Source organism: Vicia villosa, linkage group LG3, assembly GCF_029867415.1.
Source record: "Vicia villosa cultivar HV-30 ecotype Madison, WI linkage group LG3, Vvil1.0, whole genome shotgun sequence".
NCBI lineage: Eukaryota > Viridiplantae > Streptophyta > Magnoliopsida > Fabales > Fabaceae > Vicia > Vicia villosa.
In genome coordinates this window covers 113428598-113449466 of record NC_081182.1, presented here as the reverse complement: position 1 = coordinate 113449466, position 20869 = coordinate 113428598, and the positions used below count along the sequence as shown (strand labels likewise).

General features: G+C 34.2%; 1 protein-coding gene across 1 annotated transcript; it reads left to right on the top strand.

Annotated features, from left to right (window-relative positions):
• Positions 1 to 6621: 6621 nt before the first annotated feature.
• Positions 6622 to 12328, top strand: LOC131662355 (syntaxin-52-like). The gene is made up of 6 exons (XM_058932123.1): positions 6622 to 6928; positions 10417 to 10629; positions 10896 to 11098; positions 11188 to 11288; positions 11385 to 11429; positions 11969 to 12328. Exons 2-6 carry the CDS (start codon positions 10421 to 10423, stop codon positions 12101 to 12103), a joined length of 693 nt encoding a protein of 230 aa, XP_058788106.1. The 5' UTR covers positions 6622 to 6928; positions 10417 to 10420; the 3' UTR covers positions 12104 to 12328.
• The last annotated feature ends 8541 nt before the right edge of the window (positions 12329 to 20869 follow it).

Here is a 20869-nt window from a genome sequence, read left to right as displayed (position 1 = left end):
ATCAATATCAAAATCTGCAAAATTCTCAAACTACTTTGGTTTTTCAAGACCAAGCTTATCATCAAACCTGATATTGATTGATTCTTCAACAATCAATGTTTCAGTATTATATACTCTGTAGCCTTTAGAGCGTTCAGAATATCCAAGAAGGAAACACTTTTGTGCTTTGGAATCAAACTTACCAAGATGATCTTTAGTATTCAGAATAAAACATACACATCCAAAAGGATGGAAATATGAAATGTTGGGCTTTATGTTCTTCCACAATTCATAAGGAGTCTTATTTAGAATAGGTCTGATAGAGATTCTATTCTGAATATAACACGCAGTGTTAATTGCTTCTGCCCAGAAATGCTTAGCCATATTGGTTTCATTGATCATGGTTCTGGCCATTTCTTGTAGAGTCCTATTCTTTCGCTCTACAACTCCATTTTGCTGTGGAGTTCTAGGACAAGAGAAATCATGGGCAATACCATTTTCTTTGAAGAACTCCTCAAAGAGTCTGTTCTCAAATTCGCCACCATGATCACTTCTGACCTTTATGATTTTGCACTCTTTCTCAGATTGAATTTGAGTGCAGAATTCAAAGAACCCTGAATGAGACTCATCCTTGTGTTTCAAGAACTTTACCCATGTCCAGCGGCTATAATCATCAACGATGACTAATCCATATTTCTTCCCTCTGACAGATGCTGTTTTGACTGGGCCAAACAGATCAATGTGCAAGAGTTCTAACGGCCTTGAGGTAGAAACAACATTCTTAGACTTGAATGCAGGTCTGGAGAACTTGCCCTTCTGACATGCTTCACAAAGAGCATCTGATTTGTATTTCAGATTTGGGAGTCCTCTGACTAGATTTAGTTTGTTAATCAGAGAAATCTTTCTCAAACTAGCATGACCTAATCTTCTGTGCCAGACCCATTGCTCTTCAGAAACAGACATAAGACAAGTCACCTTCTGCTTCTCAAGATCAGAAAGATCAATCTTATAAATGTTGTTCTTCCTCTTGCCTGTAAATAGGATTGAGCCATCCTTCTGACTTACAGCCTTGCAAGACTTTTGATTGAAGATTATATCATAACCATTGTCACTTAATTGACTTATGGACAATAAGTTATGCGTTAATCCTTCTACAAGAAGTAAATTAGTTATGGAAGGAGAGTTACCAAGACTTATGGTTCCAGAGCCAATGATTTTGCCCTTCTGATCTCCTCCAAACTTGACTTCTCCACCTGGTTTAAGCACCAGGTCTTGGAATGTAGACCTTCTTCCCGTCATGTGTCGCGAGCACCCAGAGTCCAGGTACCATGACATTTTGCTTTTTGTCCTCTTTTCCGCCAAGGATATCTGCAATAGGAATAATCTTTTACTTAGGTACCCACAACTTCTTGGGTCCTTTCTTGTTAGTTCTCCTCAAGTTCTGATTGAACTTGGGTTTAGCAAAATATTTAACAGGAGGAACATCATGATATTTCTTATTCTGAGTTCCATGATATTTCTTAGGTTGTGTCACATGCTTCTTGGTGTGTGTTATGTGAAAACTTTGTGCATGTGATGTGTGCTTAATATCATGGGAGTGGCCAAATTTAAATTGGTTATACAGAGGCTTGTATGATATTTTCATATCATCCACAGATTCAAGCTTGTATGGGATTTCACCCTCATAACCAATGCCAACTCTTTTGTTCCCAGACACAGCATATATCATAGAAGCTAGCTGACTTCTGCCAATACTTCTAGATAGGAACTTCCTGAAACTTAAATCATATTCTTTCAGAATATGATTCAGACTGGGAGTGGATTTTTCTGAATCAGAAGGAGATCCAACATTATTGGATAATTTTAAAACTTTTTCTTTTAATTCAGAATTTTCCAACTCAAGCTTCTTAGTTTCAAATTCAAATTTCTTTTTCAGCTTTTTGTATTTGATACTAAGATGAGCTTTTAATTCAAGAAGCTCTGTTAGACTGGAAACTAACTCTTCTCTAGATAGTTCAGAAAATACCTCTTCAGAATCTGATTCTGATGTAGATTCTGATCCATCATCTTCTGTCGCCATCAGCGTAAAGTTTGCCTGCTCTCCTTCAGAGTCTGATCCTGATTCTGATTCAGAATCATCCCATGTTGCCATAAGACATTTCTTCTTATGAAACTTCTTCTTGGGATTTTCCTTCTGAAGTTTTGGACACTCGTTCTTGTAATGTCCAGGCTCATTGCACTCATAGCAGACATCCTTCTTCTTGTCAGATCTTCTGTCACCAGAAGATTCTCCACGTTCAAATCTCTTTGAACTTCTGAAGCTTCTGAACTTCCTTTGCTTGCTCTTCCAGAGTTGGTTTACCCTTCTGAAGATCATGGACAGTTCATCTTCTTCTTCAGATTCTGATTCTTCAGGATCTTCTTCTCTAGCCTGAAAAGCGTTAGTGCATTTTTTAATATTAGATTTTAATGCAATAGACTTACCTTTCTTCTGAGGTTCATTAGCGTCAAGTTCAATTTCATGGCTTCTCAAGGCACTGATAAGCTCTTCCAAAGAAACTTCATTCAGATTCTTCGCAATCTTGAATGCAGTCACCATTGGGCCCCATCTTCTGGGCAAGCTTCTGATGATCTTCTTTACATGATCAGCCTTGGTGTAGCCTTTATCCAGAACTCTGAATCCAACAGTCAGAGTTTGAAATCTTGAGAACATCTTCTCAATATCTTCATCATCCTCCATCTTGAAGGCTTCATACTTCTGGATTAGAGCAAGAGCTTTAGTCTCCTTGACTTGAGCATTTCCTTCATGAGTCATTTTCAAGGACTCATATATGTCATGGGCCGTTTCCTTGTTAGATATCTTCTCATACTCAGCATGAGAGATAGCATTTAGCAAAACAGTCCTGCATTTGTGATGATTCTTGAAATCTTTCTTTTGATCATCATTCATTTCACTTCTTGTGAGCCTTACACCAGTAGCTTTAACAGGATGTTTGTAACCATCCAACAGAAGATCCCATAGATCAGCATCCAGACCAAGAAAGTAACTTTCCAGTTTATCTTTCCAATATTCAAAGTTTTCACCATTGAATATTGGTGGTCTAGTATAACCATTGTTACCATTGTATTGCTCAGCAGAGCCAGATGTAGATGGAGTTGGATTTGTTGGAATTTCACCAGCCATCTTTTACTGAAGCGTTTTTCTCTTCCTGAATCTTTTCTAAACACGGTTAAGTGCTTGCACCTTAGAACCGGCGCTCTGATGCCAATTGAAGGATAGAAAAACACTTAGAAAGGGGGGGTTTGAATAAGTGTAGTCTAAAAACTTGAACGATAAAAACAATATGCACAATTATTTTTATCCTGGTTCGTTGTTAACTAAACTACTCCAGTCCACCCCCACGGAGTGATTTACCTCACCTGAGGATTTAATCCACTAATCGCAACAGATTACAATGGTTTTCCACTTAGTCCGCGACTAAGTCTTCTAGAGTATCCTGATCACAACCTGATCACTCCAGGAACAAATGCTTAGACACAAGCTAACTCCAGGAACAAATGCTTAGACACAAGCTAAAACTTTCTTAGAGTATCCTGACCACCACGTGATCACTCTAATTACAACTGCTTAGACACAAGCTAAGACTTCCTAGAGTATCCTGATCAACACTTGATCACTCTAGTTACTTACAAATTAATGTAATCAATTCTAAGAGTATTACAAATGCTTCTGAAAAGCTATAATCACAACAGTGATATTTCTCTTAACGTTTAAGCTTAATCTCACTAATATATTACAACAGCAATGTAGTGAGCTTTGATGAAGATGAAGTTTCTGAGTTTTGACTTGAACAGCGTTTCAGCAAGTTAATATTCACAGAATTTGGTTCAGAGTTGTTAACATTGCTTCTCATCAGAACTTCATATTTATAGGCATTGGAGAAGATGACCGTTGAGCGCATTTAATGCTTTGCGTGTTCCGTACAGCTTTGCATTTAATGTTTCACGCTTTTGTCAACTACCTCGAGCCTTGTTCACGCTGTGTCTACTGACGTTGCCTTTAATAGCTTCCAACGTTCCTTTTGTCAGTCAGCGTAGCCTGCCACCTGTACTTTCTTCTGATCTGATGTTTGAATATAATATTTTGAATATCATCAGAGTCAAACAACTTGGTGCATAGCATCTTCTTGTCTTCTGACCTTGAAGTGCTTCTGAGCGTGATACCATGAGAACTTCAGTGCTTCTGCTTCTGATCTCAAGTTCTTCTGATGCTTCCATAGACCCATGTTCTGATTCTGCCTTGACCATCTTCTGATGTCTTGCCAGACCCTGATCTGATGTTGCATGCTGAACCTTCTGAGACAAAGCTTCTGAGCGCTGATTTGTGCATACTCTTTATATATTTCCTGAAAGGGAAATTGCAATGTATTAGAGTACCACATTATCTCACACAAAATTCATATCCTTGTTATCATCAAAACTAAGAATATTGATCAGAACAAATCTTGTTCTAACATGCATCGGAGTAATTGGATTCGCCGATTTTTATTTTAAGAGGCTAATTGGATTGATATGTCGTTCGGAATTATTAAGTTAAAAATTGGATTAGTTAGTCAGTTAATCGGAGAATTAATAAAATTGATTATGTTGGAGGAGATAATATTAGTAATAATATTATTTAATTTGGTTTAGTTGTGGTGTGGTATTATGAGTTGATTTAATTTGAAGAAAAGCCTATGTTGTATTCTAAGTTGAAATGTGACATCTCTTGCGTTATTTGTGAAATTTTTATACTCTGATTTTAATATCATTGTTGGGTAGATTTGGGGTGTTACAGCTTTTGCCCCTAGTGGCATCTATAATCCAATTCAACTCAGCTTTCCAGTCCTGAGGCGTGTGCACTATATGCATCCATTCTAATGCCTGCCTCCAAATCCGACTCGTGTCCATGCATACAAAAAATAAGTGGTCACAGGGTCTAGGTTTACCACAAAAGAAGCATTTTCCATCTGTCCCAATACCGAATTTGTTTAATCTATCCTTGGTAGGCAGGCAACTTTGGCAAGTCATTCAGAGCATAAAAATAGTACGAGGTCTTGCAATATTTCCTCTGAGCAGATTCTTCTAGGGCACAATAGGTTTATCCCCCCTAAGATCCAAATACATACTCTTGGTCTTGTATCTTCCCGTGACATTAAAGCTTTGCCACGCTGCAGTGTTCAACAGAAAGTCCTTATGCTTCAACATGGCTTTGATGGTCCAAGATGCTGTTTGCTTTGGCATATAAGTACTGATGTTATCTCTTTTCATATAGAAATGATTAACCCAATTAATCCACAACATGTCCTTCTTGTGACAAAGATCCCAGAGCATCTTGCCTAAGGTAGCACGATTCCAAACTCCAAGGTCAATAACATTCAGCCCCCCATCAGCAACAGGGTTACAAACATTCTCCCAGGAAATAGGGGCTTTCCTGCTATCAGTATCACGACCTATCCATAAAAACCTCCTACAAAGGCTCTCCACATGGGCAATAATTCTCTTAGGCAAGGGAAATATTTGGAGCCAATAGTTAGCAATAGCAAACAGGATGCTCTTAACTAATTGAAGTCTGCCAACATAGGTTAACAACCTATTGCACCAGTGAGCAAGTTTGCAAGTCATCCTATCAATCAATGGTTGGCAGTTAGCAATAGTAAGCGTTTTACTATCCAACGACACACCAAGATACTTGAAGGGCAAGCTGCCTATTTGGAAACCAGTTTCCTGCATCAACAAATTCTGGTTAGGGATATCCACTCCACCAAAGTACAATTTATTCTTGGGTTGACTCATTTGAAGGCCTGTGGCTTGAGTGAAATCTCTAATTTTATTCATGATAAGCTTAATAGATGGAACATCAGCCTTGGAAAACAACAAAATATCGTCAGCAAAACAAATATTTATAATCTTCAACTTAGCACACTTGGGGTGGAATCTGAAATCAGAGGCATCTTTGAGGGTTTGAAGAACCCTGTACAAGTATTCCATGATCAGCACAAACAGCAGCGGGGATATAGGATCCCCCTGTCGCAACCCTCTCTTGGCTTTAAGAACATCACTGGGTTCACCATTAAGAGAGAACTTGTATGATACAGAAGTAACACAAGCCATGGTCCAATTCACAAAAATCTGGGGATATGTTATTAAATTTGTGGCTAATGTTTTGATAATTTGATTTGTCTTTATTATTTAAAGTATTTGAAATGTATGTACGAAAAAATTGTTTTATTTTATTATTTCTAATATATTTTAATTTTGTAAAAAAAAAATTCTATTAAAAAATTGATTTTAGTAAATGGATGGTGGCGGGGCGGGGATATTCGAACCCAACCCAAACTTGTTTGGGACGGATTAGGGTTTTAATTATCCCTGTTAGGATTTGGGGCGGAGAACAAAGATTTTTAAGAATTCGAATTTTGGTTTGGGGAGGTAAAAATCGTCTCCGATCCACCCTGCTAGGCAAAATATTTTATCCTAACCGGTTGCAATTTGTTTTGTATTTGAAAATAATCCTAACAAAAAGATAATTTAATTTAATTTTGAAAACTGTATAATAAATTGAAATGACTAGAAAAATAGTCCCATCAAGTTTTTCAAGTCTCACACTTTTTACCTGTCAGAGATACAACACAACAAACAAAATAACCCGCGTAGGCGTAGCGCAAAGGTAGTATAACAGTACACCATAAACGACGCTGCGTTCCACGACTTTTTTCGTTCCATTTTTATTTCATAATCGACGACAGCGTCAGACTAACGGTGCCGCTTCCTGGTGCCGTCGTTACGCTTCTATTTGTTACCTTCATCAAACGGCATCGTATCGATCAGTCTCATCAAAGATCGTTCCTCTTTCATCTCAATTACGAAACCCTAATTCAGACCAAGTTATTTTCTCCTAAATTTACAGGTAAAATTTGATCTGATTCCTCTTTACGATCTGTTCTTTGAATTGTTTTTAGTTTTTCTTTCTGAATTGTAATTCTGGAGCTGCTGAATTACGCGTTTTTGTTGGCTGGGTTTGACTTTCTTTTGTTTTGATTTTCGTTTTCGGTGACTTGTGTTTTTTTTTGTGAGTCTGATTTTGATGTTAATTGTGGTTGATTATTTGGGGATCTCATGGATGTGAGTTTTGTAATTTTGCATTGTTTATGTTATGAATAATGATTTGTTCGAATTCCTCTATCTTATAGCACCTCTATTTAACAGCACTAATTTTGGGTGAGAAGTATGGGGATGCTGGTGTTTGTCAGTGGCAGTGGTGTTAAATGAAAAATTGGCTTGGTGGTTGGGAGTCAAGGGTGGGAGCTGGCAGTTGTTGAGGAGGTTTATATGATGAATTGCTTCTGTTTCTTTTTGGTTTGTTTAGATTTAGAGATAGGAATGTTTCAAGGAGTGTAGGAGATGTTCTAAGGCACTGTTTGGATAAATAGCTTAGTTAAGCGTATATTGTATAGGCGATTATGTATATGCTATTTTCATAACAAAATATAAAATAAAACAAATTGTTTTCATATTAGCTATATTGGCTATAAGCTATTTTCATAAGTTATAGAGTATTTGGAAATAAGTTGAAAACAACTTATGCTATAAATTCTCCCAAACTCTTTCACAAATGCTTATGCCATTCATTCTCTCAAACTTTATTTCTCAAATGCTTATGCCAATAGATGAACTCATATAAGTCAATCCAAACATGCCTTAATTATTACTAATCATTTGAATCTTGGTTTTGCAATACAAAATGATGGAGTAATAGAAGGAGATGTAAACCATCGAATTTAAGTTGGGTGACTGAAATGGAGGAGGGCTTCAAGGATTCTTTGTGACACAAAGGTACCGCTCAAGCTGAAGGGAAAATTTTATTGGACTGCGGTAAGACCTGTGATGTTGTACGTGACAGAATGTTGGGCGCTTAAGAATCAACATGAGAATATAATGTAAATGTAGCAGAGATGAGGATGTTGCGTTGGATGTGTGGTAAAACTAGAAATGAAAATATTAGAGAGAGTGTTGGGGTAGCACCTATAATAGAGAAGATGATGGAAAATAGACTTAGGTAGTTTGGGCATGTAGAGAGAAGACTCGTAGATTTTGTGGTAAGGAGAGTAGATCGGATGGAGAGAAGTCAAACAAGTAGAGAAAGAGGAAGACCTAGAAAGACTATAAGAGAAGTTATTTGGAAAGATCTCGAATTTATCAATTTGGATAAAAGCATGGTTTTGAATAGAATATTCTGGCGAAAGTTGATCCATGTAGCTGACCCCACTAAGTGTGACAAGACTTGGTTGTTGTATTAGATTTGAACATATTGATATAGAAGGCTTGGCTGTTGCTTTATTCCTTTGTTAAAGTGTCCTGAAAATGTTATTTTCGTTCCTTTGTTGGGTCAAAATTGCGGACAAGAAATCAGGGAGCTTTTGTTGATTTGTCTTTTTTCATCAGCCATTAATTTCTACTTGATCAGAATAGTTTTTCTTCCCTCTATTTAGGTAACAACCATGCTTTCCTAGGTTTGTAATTTTCCTCTCACTTAATAGGGAACTGCAACAACTAAGAACCTTCTCAGGCTATTTGGATCAATGTTGCTGACACATACATTGTGAATTTGTGACTTTTCTTCAAGATATTAGCTGGCCATATATTTTCCTAACTATGCTGAAAAACTTTTCTGTTTTCTAATATGCTAGGAATTCAGTTGTAGTGAAAGCTTCAATTAATAGTTTCTCACGTGGACTGCCATCTGCCATAGACAACACTGCAATCTATGTTTATAGAGTGTAGCCAATTGTTATAATGTACAATATTGTGTCAGTAACTTTTCAGTATCTTTGTTATCATAATATTGATAATTTGAGTTTAGGTTGTCAATACCCCCCTATAGCGGCGTAGCGGCCCAGCCCCTCACCACTACGCTATTGGCCTGCAAAGCCCTATTGATGATAGGGGTCATAGTGGCAGCTAATAGCACTTTCATGGCGGCGCAATAGCTGTGCCATCGCGGTTTGATGGCCGCTATTCTCAATTTTGGGCAAAATCGTAAGCCATAATATTTTGAAACGTAGTTTTTAATTTTTTAACGTTATGTTGGTCTTTCTCACCCTTTTATTGGTTTAATATTTAACCCCATGTGTTATGCTTCTTTCTTTAGTTCCACCGTTTTTTTTCCTTTTTCTACATCATTCTCCCCTGCCTTCTGCACCGTTTTTTTCCTTTTTCTACATCGTTCTCTCCTGCGATGTTTTCCACTATCTCTTTTGCATCCTCCGTCGTTTTCATTTGTTTTTTTCACCGTTCTCCTCTGCTTCTTCATTGTTTGCATCTGCTCCGCCCCGTTCTCTTTTGATTCTTTATTCTTCTCCGCCTCTTCTCCTTGCTCTGTTTCACTCCTACAACCTTTGTTATGTTTACTTTGTCTTGTTTCTCTTTTGATAGCCATGTCATCATCATCATCATCATCATCTGTCATTGTAAGAATAACACCAACCTCCAACAATAAAGATTATTTTAAATCTATTGACAATCTTGATATTGGTTGGCCCTGAAACTCTTATAAGGACCAGAGCAAGAAAACAATTGTTTGTGATTTTTGTGAACACCAATCAACAGGAGGAATAACAAGAGCTAATAAGCACCAGTTGGCGATAATGGAAGAAGTAAAATCTTGCAAGAACATACCAGATGATATCAAACATATACTGGAAGACAGTTATGATAAAAAGCAAGACGCTACTGATGCGTGTATGTCTGGGGTTAATATCAACGAGGATGATGATGCTGTTGTGCAGGAATACTTTTATAATTTGATTTTGATGGGAACTCATTTTGATGAGATATGTATTCGATTGCAATTTCTATTTTTAAGTATTTATGTACGTTGTTGGAATTTATGTTTTACTATGTACATTGTTTTTTCGTCTTCATAATAGCGGTCATCCTGCTATCCGCTACGCCGTCATAACATTTTAGGGGTTCGGCTCCCGAGATTAACAACCTAGATTTTAGTGCACTATTGTATGCCGGCAGGGAGGGCTGTTTTGAGGCAACTGTGTAGGTTGCAACCCCTTGACATTAAATCATCCTTAGTAGGAGTTATTAAGTATGTTACTATATCAAATTACAGTTTTATGAGTTTCTCTAGCCTGGTAGAATCCATCCTATCCTATGTTGTTAAACACGTGAAGTGGAATAGTTCTTTATATTACTGGAAACTACTAAAAGGTTTTTGGACTTTCAAAATTATTGTTATATGGAATATTTCTCTTGTTTCATTTTTGGTGTCATTCAATGTAAAATCTAACAAGTATAATTATAGAACTTCCATTTATGATTTCTTCTATATAATCACCGTAATGTGGATCTCATTATTTTTTTCTTTCTTTTTTCATCTAATTTCAGGCCAATGGCATCTTCTTCAGACTCATGGATGAAGGAATATAATGAAGCAATGAAACTTGCTGATGATATCAGTGGCATGATTTCTGAACATAATTCATTTCCTTCATCTGGACCAGAAACACAGCGTCATGCATCTGCTATAAGAAGGAAGATAACAATATTGGGGACCAGACTGGATAGCTTGCAATCCCTTTTGTCACGAGTCCCTGTAAAGTGAGTATTCAGCTGGTGCTTACCCTGATTAAGACAGGGCTACGCTATTACAGCAGAGCAATGAGGACCAGAACTCAATGTTCTGTAGTAATTTGATGTTTTTTGTTGGAAAAATGTTTTGTGAAGTTTTCCACATCTATCTCCTTACCATTTTCACATCATTGTAGTATAAAACTTTTTGTGCTAATACTGATAAAAAAATGTGATCAATATAAGAGTCACTGTCTATTTCTGAGCTGTAACGTTTCTTTTTCAATGATGAACAGGTCTGAGAAGGAGATGAATCGTCGCAAGGACAACCTTGCAAATTTGAGGTCAAAGGTTAACCAAATGGCTTCAACGTTGAACATGTCAAACTTTGCAAATAGGGATAGTTTACTTGGGCCAGAAATAAAACCAGATGCAATGAGCAGAACTGTTGGCTTGGATAACAATAAACTTGTTGGTCTGCAACGGCAAGTTATGAAAGGTCACTTAATTTTGAATTGTGTGAACATTGAACTATATTACTTGTAGATTGTGCTTTTAATAATGATTTGGGAAACTGTTTTCGAGCAGAGCAAGATGAGGGCCTTGAGAAATTGGAGGAAACTGTATTAAGTACGAAACATATTGCGTTGGCAGTGAATGAAGAGCTGACTCTACACACTAGACTCATTGTATGTTCCCCTCCTATGTTAATTTTCCATGCTCAATTTTTGCGGTCCATTTTTTATTCTTCTGAAAATTGAATCCTTTATTTCTTTTCCTGCTAGGATGACTTGGACGAACATGTAGATGTCACGGATTCTCGGTTGAGGGTAATATCTTTGCACAACTTTCATATTGGAACCATAGTTCTTGTTTTGGCATATACGAGAATTAAACTTTGAGTTTGGAAAAACACGATATGCCTAATTAGTCTATATCATGTAGAACCTTCTGTGAATTCTATAATGTTCATTTACTTAGTTTCTAAGTTCCTTAATTTTGATAGGTATTTTGTCTGAATTAAGATACCCCAAGTACTCACCAATTTAACATTTCAAATAGATGTACAATATTTTTGGTTAGTTGGTCTTTATTGTGGTACGGTATTTTGAATAGAAAAGTATATAGTTACATTGTTGTATGCCTTATATACAACGATCTGTGGGGATATCTGCTAATGATGTTACTTTTTTATCCGGAGATATAATTTAAGTAAATCTATAACTGTCATCTTTTCTTAAAGAAGGTGATGGGTTATTTTTTAATGCTTTAGATCCTTCTGATATAATTTCAAATGATTAAGTTGTTGTCTTACCCATTCAAGTTTTAACCATTGAACTAACTTTCTCTGTTTCTTTTGTGTTAACAGAGAGTGCAGAAGAACTTGGCAATTTTAAACAAACGCACCAAGGGTGGTTGCTCATGCTTGTGCATGCTATTATCTGTGATTGGTATAGTGGTCTTGGTTGTTGTCATATATCTTCTGATCAAATATGTGCCCTAAGGGTGGTTGCTCAGGCTTGTGCATGCTATTATCTGTGATTGGTATAGTGGTCTTGGTTGCTGTCATATCTTCTGGTCAAATATTTGTTAGTTATGAAAATACTCAACTCGGGAGCTGTTTCCCTTTTGTTTATGTTTCTGAATGTGTGCCATGAAACATATCATATATATAACCTGGTTTCTTCGATTGTTCTTGATGCTTTGCCAATGACATGGAATTTATTAAGGTCTTGAAAGTTTATGATTTGTAATTGCAGATCTTTTTAAGTGTTGATATCTTTGTGCTTTCCTTTGTTAAAGTATGGTGTTTTAATTGAGATATGATAATGCCTCAAATCACCTGATAATATTAGTGAGAATAGCGAGAAGATTTAATGCCATCCATTGCTGTTCATGTATATCATATGCTCCCTAGGTTGCAACCAATGTTTTAAAACCTGGCTCGGCCATCAACCCGGCACAGTCAAACAGTTGGTGGTCGAACCAGAAACCACCGATTGAATGGCATAAGTGACTCGGGTAAAATCAGAAGACTTAGTCATATAATCCGGTCTCAATAGTCAAATTGTATATCTCGGATAAAATCGGATGACTTAGTCATATAATCCTTTTGTTTGCAAAATCCCTAGATCATCGATTGTTTCCGGTTTTGGTTGATTTGTACTGGTTTTCACCGGTTTGGTTACATGATGGCCTAATAATCACTTTAGACAGGTTGTTTCTCAAATTTTCAGTTTGACCGGTTGAGTTGACCAATTTGTCTCGATTTTTCACATCGTGTCTGCATTAACATTCTTAACAGCACAAATATCTTCCTTCTTCTTTATGTTACATTTTTTTATTAATAACTAGTCAGAGACCCGTGCTGTCATTCGAGTGCATTATTTGTGGTATAGTATTTTTTGAATGATATGAAAAATATAAATAAGTTTGACCAAATTGCATATGTAAAATGGAAATTAACCATTTACAAAAAAAAAAGTTTTACTAATAAGATATTAGTAATATGAAAATTAGATTCTAAGTTAAAATAATGATCCACAATAAAGATTTAAGATAGGTCAATTACAAGCAAGATAATTTATATTTTGTAATGAGATTTAATAACTAAATTATAATGAATTGAAACTTTTAAATTACAAGTAAGATAGTTTATATTTTGTAACGAGATTTAATAACTAAATTATAATGAATTGAAACTTTTAAATTCTGAAATCAAAATAATTTAATTGTAAATACATATTTTAATGGTTATAATTTATTCTCTTATGTAATATGTATTTACAATTAATAAAACCAAGCAAAAAATTTATGAAATCAAAATATCATAACAAATAATAATAAATAATATGATTATACAAAATATAATTGTAAACTTGACAAATGATGTATTTAGATACACATGTGAATTTAAATAAAATTACATAATTGTAAAATAAATAATTGTTATATAAATTCAATTGTTTTAAATAATAATAAAAAACTGTGATATGGAAAAAGAAAATAAGAATTTTATCTTCAAATAAAGATAATAATTTGATAATGACCCGTAAGATAAAATGTTAGTTGTTTGAATGACTATGTAGTATTATTCAATTTGATAAAATATATTTTTAATGATAATAAATAAAAAATATGATAAAAATATTGAATTATTACGTTTTAAGACACTGTTTTGTAAAAATAGCGGTTGACTGATAAGTTAGCTGATAGCTTATAGCTTATGACTAATGGCTGATGATTGATAGCTTATAGCTTATAGCGGATGATTGAGACTGATAGCTTATAAGTTAATTGAAGTGTTTGATAAAATTAGCGGTTCAATTAACTTATAAATGCAAAATGACGTAAAAGAGATTTAATATATAATTATTTTATTTTAAATTAAAATAAATTATAAGGGTTAAAAATGGATTTTAATTAAAATAATAAAGATAGAAAAAGAAAAAAAAAGTTATAAGACATAAGTTAAAATGCTATTTGAAATAACGTCTGAAAAATAAGCTATAAGTTAGTAAAATAAGTTATAGGCTCGTGATGAAAAAACCGTTATCAAATGGGTCTAAATTATCATATGAGCTTACAAGAAATAAGACATAAACTATAAGTTCAAAAATATGTCTTACCAAACAGAGTCAAAGTATTGTTCATGTAATTACCTATAATATAAAACTAATTAAAATCCTATATAGAGGCTATGAAAGAAATAGACATGAAACAACAAATAGAAATTAAGGAACAAAATTACACTCAAAAGTGATAATGCAGACAAACTACAGCTCTCCAAAGTAATAACACAACAAAAATGTGACACACTGATTTCTTTCAAACTTCATGATGCTTTTCTTAATTTATGGTAAAATATTAAATCCTCTGTGATCACTTATTTTTCCCTAAAAGTGATCAACATTAAAAAAAAAACTAAAACTAAGTCATATATCATTTAAATTGATCGATAATATTTCTCTTAATTACTCACATTTCAATTTAAATGTGTACATTATTCTAAAAAAAAATCATTATATATATATATATATATATATATATATATATATATATATATATATATATATATATATATATATATATATATAGAGGAGGGTTATATTGACTCCAAGAGTAAGTGTTCAACACTTACTCCAAATCATAACCATTGATTTTCATTAATTTAACGGTTTTAATTGATCATTTAATCTAATTATTTTTGGAAATATTTTTTTATATAAAACTTTAATTAAAACCGTTGGATTAATGATAATCAATGGTTATGATTTGGAGTAAGTGTTGAACACTTACTCTTGGAGTCAATATAACCCTCCTCATATATATATATATATATATATATATATATATATATATATATATATATATATATATATATATAGGGGACGACTCAAGTGAGAACACTTAGTTAGTATGAGAAATGAGAACAATGAATCACAACCATTAAATTTTGATTTGTTTATTTTAATGGTCTGGATTGGTTTGTCTTTCTATGATCTTTAATATTTATTTGAAATCAACATAAAAGAGAAACCAATCAAATTCATTAAAAATAAACAAATCAAAATTTAATGATTGTGATTCATTGTTCTCATTTCTCATAATAACCAAGTGTTCTCACTTGAGTCGTCCCCATATATATATATATATATATATATATATATATATATATATATATATATATATATATATATATATATATATATATATATATATATATATATATATATATATATATATCCTACACGTCGGTAATATACTTTCCCCTGGTTGTTTTATCTTATAAATTATTAACAACAAACTAAAAATATCAAAAGTATATTACTACATAAAGACATTTTTATAAATACATATGTATGGCAGGCCTGTTAATAAAATATTTAATAAGCTATATAATTATGACAAATTTTAAGAGAAAGCTCTTGGCCTTTTATTATCTTTTTCAAACAAGAGTCATTAAATTCCAATCTAAAATCAAATGTGTTACGGTCATTAATACTGGTTGATGATACGCATATGGTCTTGACATCACATACAATTCAAATCTCACTATAACATCTCATACAAAAGACAAGAAAATGATTAACCAGCTCTCATAATATTATACATTAAATTTTCCTTATTAACCAACAATCAGGGATTTCCAATTAATAAAACCAAGCAACTAAAGCAATCTAGAATTCACTCAACTTATTTCGAATTAATAAAACCAAACAACTTAACATTGTAGCAATCTAGAATTCACTCAACTTTAGGAGCATCTAGCTTTGATAATTTCATTGTCAAATGATCAATATTTGCAATAGGTGTCTTAAGAACAACACAAATAAACTAATCAAATTATATCAGTTAGAACCTTCTATAAAATAGTCACTAACACAGTGTAGCTCAATTTTCCAAATTCCTTTCTACCATTTTCTCTGCAACAATCCCTCAACCGAAACCACTGATCCTAACAAAATAGAAAAGTAGATAGTATTCTTGTTAGAGTCCCACATCGGACAATATATGACATGAACATGTCCTTATAAGTGAGGACAATCCTCACCCTGCAGGCCGGTTTTGTAGGAATGAGTTAGGCCCAACCACATTTCTTAACATGGTATAAGAGTCTCGTTTTAAGATCCGGTGGGCCACCTTCTATGGTTTCCGCTATCGGGCCACCCACCATTTAATTATTTCCATGCTCCAGTTGTCTAGTCCTGGGCGTGAGGGGGTGTGTTAAGAGTCCCACACGGACAAGCATGAACATGTCTTTATAAGTGGGGACAATCCTCACCCTACAAGCCGCTTTTGTAGGGATGAGTTAGGCCCAACCACATTTCTTAACATGGTAACATGGTATAAGAGTCTCGTTTTAAGATCCGGTGGACCACCCACCATTTATTTCCACGCTCCAATTGTCTAGTCCTGGGCGTGAGGGGGTATGTTAAGAGTCCCACATGGGACAATATATGGCCTTAACATGTCCTTATAAGTGGGACAATCCTCACCCTACAAGCCGATTTTGTAAGGTTGAGTTAGGCCTAACCACATTTCTTAACAATTCTCTAATAATCAATGAAAGTTATTTCATGGGATCCATAATATTGATAAAAACGTCTACATTGGACAATTCATCATAATTCCCTACTTTTTTATACCTGCAGTCAAATAAAAATCCAAAGCCAATAATAAATGCCACAACCAATAATATTCCACTATCGATAAAACATGCACTTCATATTAATGGTTGAGATTCCACTCGTTCCTTGTATGTCAAATAAGGATTGATCTAAATAATAATACATGCATCATGAAAAATGAAGTTGATATAGAAAACATGAAGCTGTATAAAAATTTGATAAAGATTAAGTAAACTAACTTACTAAATAGTAACAATAAAATTGTGGATTCCTCTTATGTTAGTTGTTTGTAGCAGTTATAGGCAAAAACGACATAAGCATCTTCTGGCTGCAACACAAACAACGACAAGAGCAGCATAAGCATCTCCGTGCTCCTAGCCGCCAAGCCATGTTATCATAGTATGAAACTTGCGTGAACTTCCTTTTCCGATGTTGATCCAAGAAATCACCGCACCCGTTGCTCCGACAAAAGAAAGAGTATTCATTTTCTTGGCAGCAACTTACACCATTCAGTTGGCAGCAATTAACTGCAATCATAAACACAAATATGTATTCAAAAATATCAAGTATGCCCACCATGACTTGGGTATTTCAGAAGCAAAACAAAGAAATATAATAGTCATAACAAAAAGTTATAATCCATGTCAGGTCCCAAAATGAATACAGTGAAGAGAAATCCAAAATAAAAATAAATAATTTTTCATATAATATGAGATGCTTTCATTCATAAAATCATAAGTGTAAGCAAATTAAAAAAAATCAAAGACAACACGTTATAAACCATATCCGTGAGATTAACATACTTGAAAAGAAGATTCAGATGATGTAGTACATGGATGTTACTATGAGCAAAGAGAGGCCAAATTGCTGAGTGAAAGTTGACATCAACTTTTTTCCGTCCTACTCGCTGTAATCTGCATATCATCTCCTTTGTTTAGAACACCAAGTGGTTTTATCAATAAGACAACAATGTCTCAAAATGTAAATTAGAGTATATTGTGTTAGTTTTGGTTATGGTAATCACCTTCCATAATTTCATGAAATTCTACACTATTCTGTGTATGTTGTGCAGTCTCCTTCACTTTCACTGCCTCGGGAGGAAATTGAGGTTCGCCGAAAGGAACTGGGGGGGCAATATTTCACATCAACAACATGTTTGTATCTATCCAAAGATTGGCGGGGTCGTCGGCACAAATGCAAAGTGTTAGGTACTTTTAACACAAACATATTTGCATTCTCTACTTCGACTTTTGAGACCTTCAATATGAAAAAAGATATAATCAAGGAAGAAAATTCATCATATTCACCATACCAAGTTTGATTTCCCTTCTTATAGAGGATGTGCGCCACCCAACCATATCTATATAAGTTAAAGGATTTACACAAATCAAAGAAAAAAAGCAATAAGTGTCGCTAAAACTCTGAATGGATACGGCCGTATGATACATTAGCATAAAAAACACGACATCTAAATGCTCCAAGTGCAGATCTAAAAAACAAAAAAGTTTGAGAATGTGATTGCTTTACTGGACAAAGGGGGATGAGGAGAGAGAAGAAAAGACGAGAGAGAGAAAGAACGAAAGTGAGGAGGAAGAGAGAGTAAAGGGGGAAATTAGGCAATTGAAATTTGAAAGGGATGGTAGAAATTTTAGTTGTTCCAAGTGTCCAATATTGATTGGAGAGTAGATAAGTGGTAGGTTATTTTGTTAATTACTGTTTTGTCCATTTGGTAGTGTAAATGAATTTAAAGGAAAGAGCATTTTGGGTTGTTTGGCCAATTGATTAGTAAAGGCTTGATATAGTAGATATAGTAGATATAATAGAATAGTAGATAGTAGAAGGCTTGATAGTAGAAAGTAGATAGTAGAAGTAGATAGTAGAAATAGATAGTAGATAGTAGAATAGTAGAAAGTAGAATAGTAGATAGTAGATAGATAGATAGTAGATAGTAGATAGTAGAAGTGTTGCTTGAATATGCGTATGTTCTAATTTCTGGAGCGGTCTAACTAAGAAATTAGTAAGGGCATTTTATCTTTTAAATATCTTCCTTTCTTCGTTATGTTACGTTTTTTATATATAAAATGTTGTTCGAATATTCTAATTTCTGGAGCATGGTCTAACTAAGAAAATGTAAAAATGGTTTTTTATTTTCATTTTTATTAATTTTTAAAATTTAATCTTTTAAATTTCACATAAAAATATTTATACTGAGATTTTGTTTAAAAAGTTTCCTCCCTTACTTATTTTTTAAAAATCTAATCTTTTAAATATCTTTTAAGACGACCGTCGATTCAGGATTGTTTATGCATGCCATAGTTAAATAATTTTTGAAACAAATTTTAAATACGAGAATTTCATTAGTCATCTATTCACCCCCTTTAGATCGTAGTCTATCGTCTAAAAGTGGTATGACGAGCATCCGTTTAACTCGTGCTTATAAATAAGCTATTAGACTATGGATTTCGAATATATATCGGCATTCATTAGAGCGTCCGTTTTCAATGAAGAAAACTATGGTTATTAGAAGGATTGAATGTGTGTTCATCTTAATTCAATTGATAGGAAAGTATGGAACACCGTCCAAAAAAGTCCATTTCAAATTACTGTGACCAATGCTGAAGGTGTTGTTGTACTTAAACCGGAAGCACAATGGAACACGAATGATGGGAAATTATGGTTGTGTGATTGGAAAGTAAGGTATGTTCTCTTATCCTCTATAGGAGTTGATGAATATTATTGTATTTTTCATTGTACAACCGCTAAAGCTATATGGGATTCATTGCAAGTTGCCTATGGGGGCACAGATGAGGTCAAACAAGCTACAATTAATACTTTGAATTAAGAGTTTGAACTCTTTCATGTGAAGCATGGTGAAATCATTGTTGGTATGCAAAAGTGGTTCACTCGTTTTATAAATTGTTTGAATGCACTTGGTAAGCCCGTTTCTAATGAAATTGCTACTAACAAAGTTTTTCAGATGTCTTAATAGGGAATGAAAATCGAAGGTTACCACAATCAAGAAAGCTAATGATCTACTGACATTGGATATTACTACTTTGTTTGAAAAGTTTGAAGAACATGAGCAAAAGCTCATTTGCTTAGAGAAGCATGAGAAGAATATTAAGAAAGATAAGAACAAGGAAAAAGAGATAGACAAGAAGTCAATTGTTCTTATGACTTCTAGATCTAAGTACTAAGTTAAAGAGCAAGATGATAGTAGATCTAGTGATGACAATTGTTTATACGACGAAGAAATGAAGCTGTTTATTAGAAGGTACTATTAGCACTTTAAGAAAAATGGATTGAAGCATTCCGATTAGAATCTCATCAACTATAAAAGGCAACCAAATACCTCAATCAAGATGAAAATAAGAAAGAAAAATCTAAAGGTTCATGCCATAATTGTGGAAGAGCCGGTCACTATAAGCCAAATTTCCATTGCTTAAGAAGGATAAAGGGAAGGGTCAACAAAAGGAGTCTAGTGAAATTCTGGTATCTGATATGTGATGTCGAATGAGATGTCATGAAACAATATCTGAGCACTTAATAATTATGAACAAGTTGATAATAGCGACAATAATAGTGCAAAAAGTAAAGAACACAATGATATGTTTACCCAGTTCAGAAATAACCTTCCTACTCTGGGGGCTACCAAGCCAGGGACTAAATCAATATTCGATAGTATCAATTTAGAGTTAAACTCCCCCGTTTATAACTTTTCACTTAATCACCATCCTTCCTATGACTTCTACCTAAAACTCACCTAGGTATGAGGCCCTCTTCAAATCCCTTCAATCACAACACCCTGTGACAAAATAATATGAACAAAGAAAAACGAAAGACATTCTTCCAAGACACACAATCCTCAATTCTTAAAAGCTTATGAGGATGAAATACTCTCCTTGCTTAACAACTTCGGATATCACATAACAATCAGCACCTACAGGTTTGTGAATGCACACATATGGAACTTACAACACAAATAAGGATTCCTTTAACCCTAAAAACATAAAACATTAGTTCCACCTAAAGCTAGGTTACAACTCTTCTATTTATAAGATTAACATCGACTGGACTGGGCTTCAAAATGCAGCAAAGAGGCTGCCAAAAATCTACTACTTGTTCTCCAAGAAAATAGG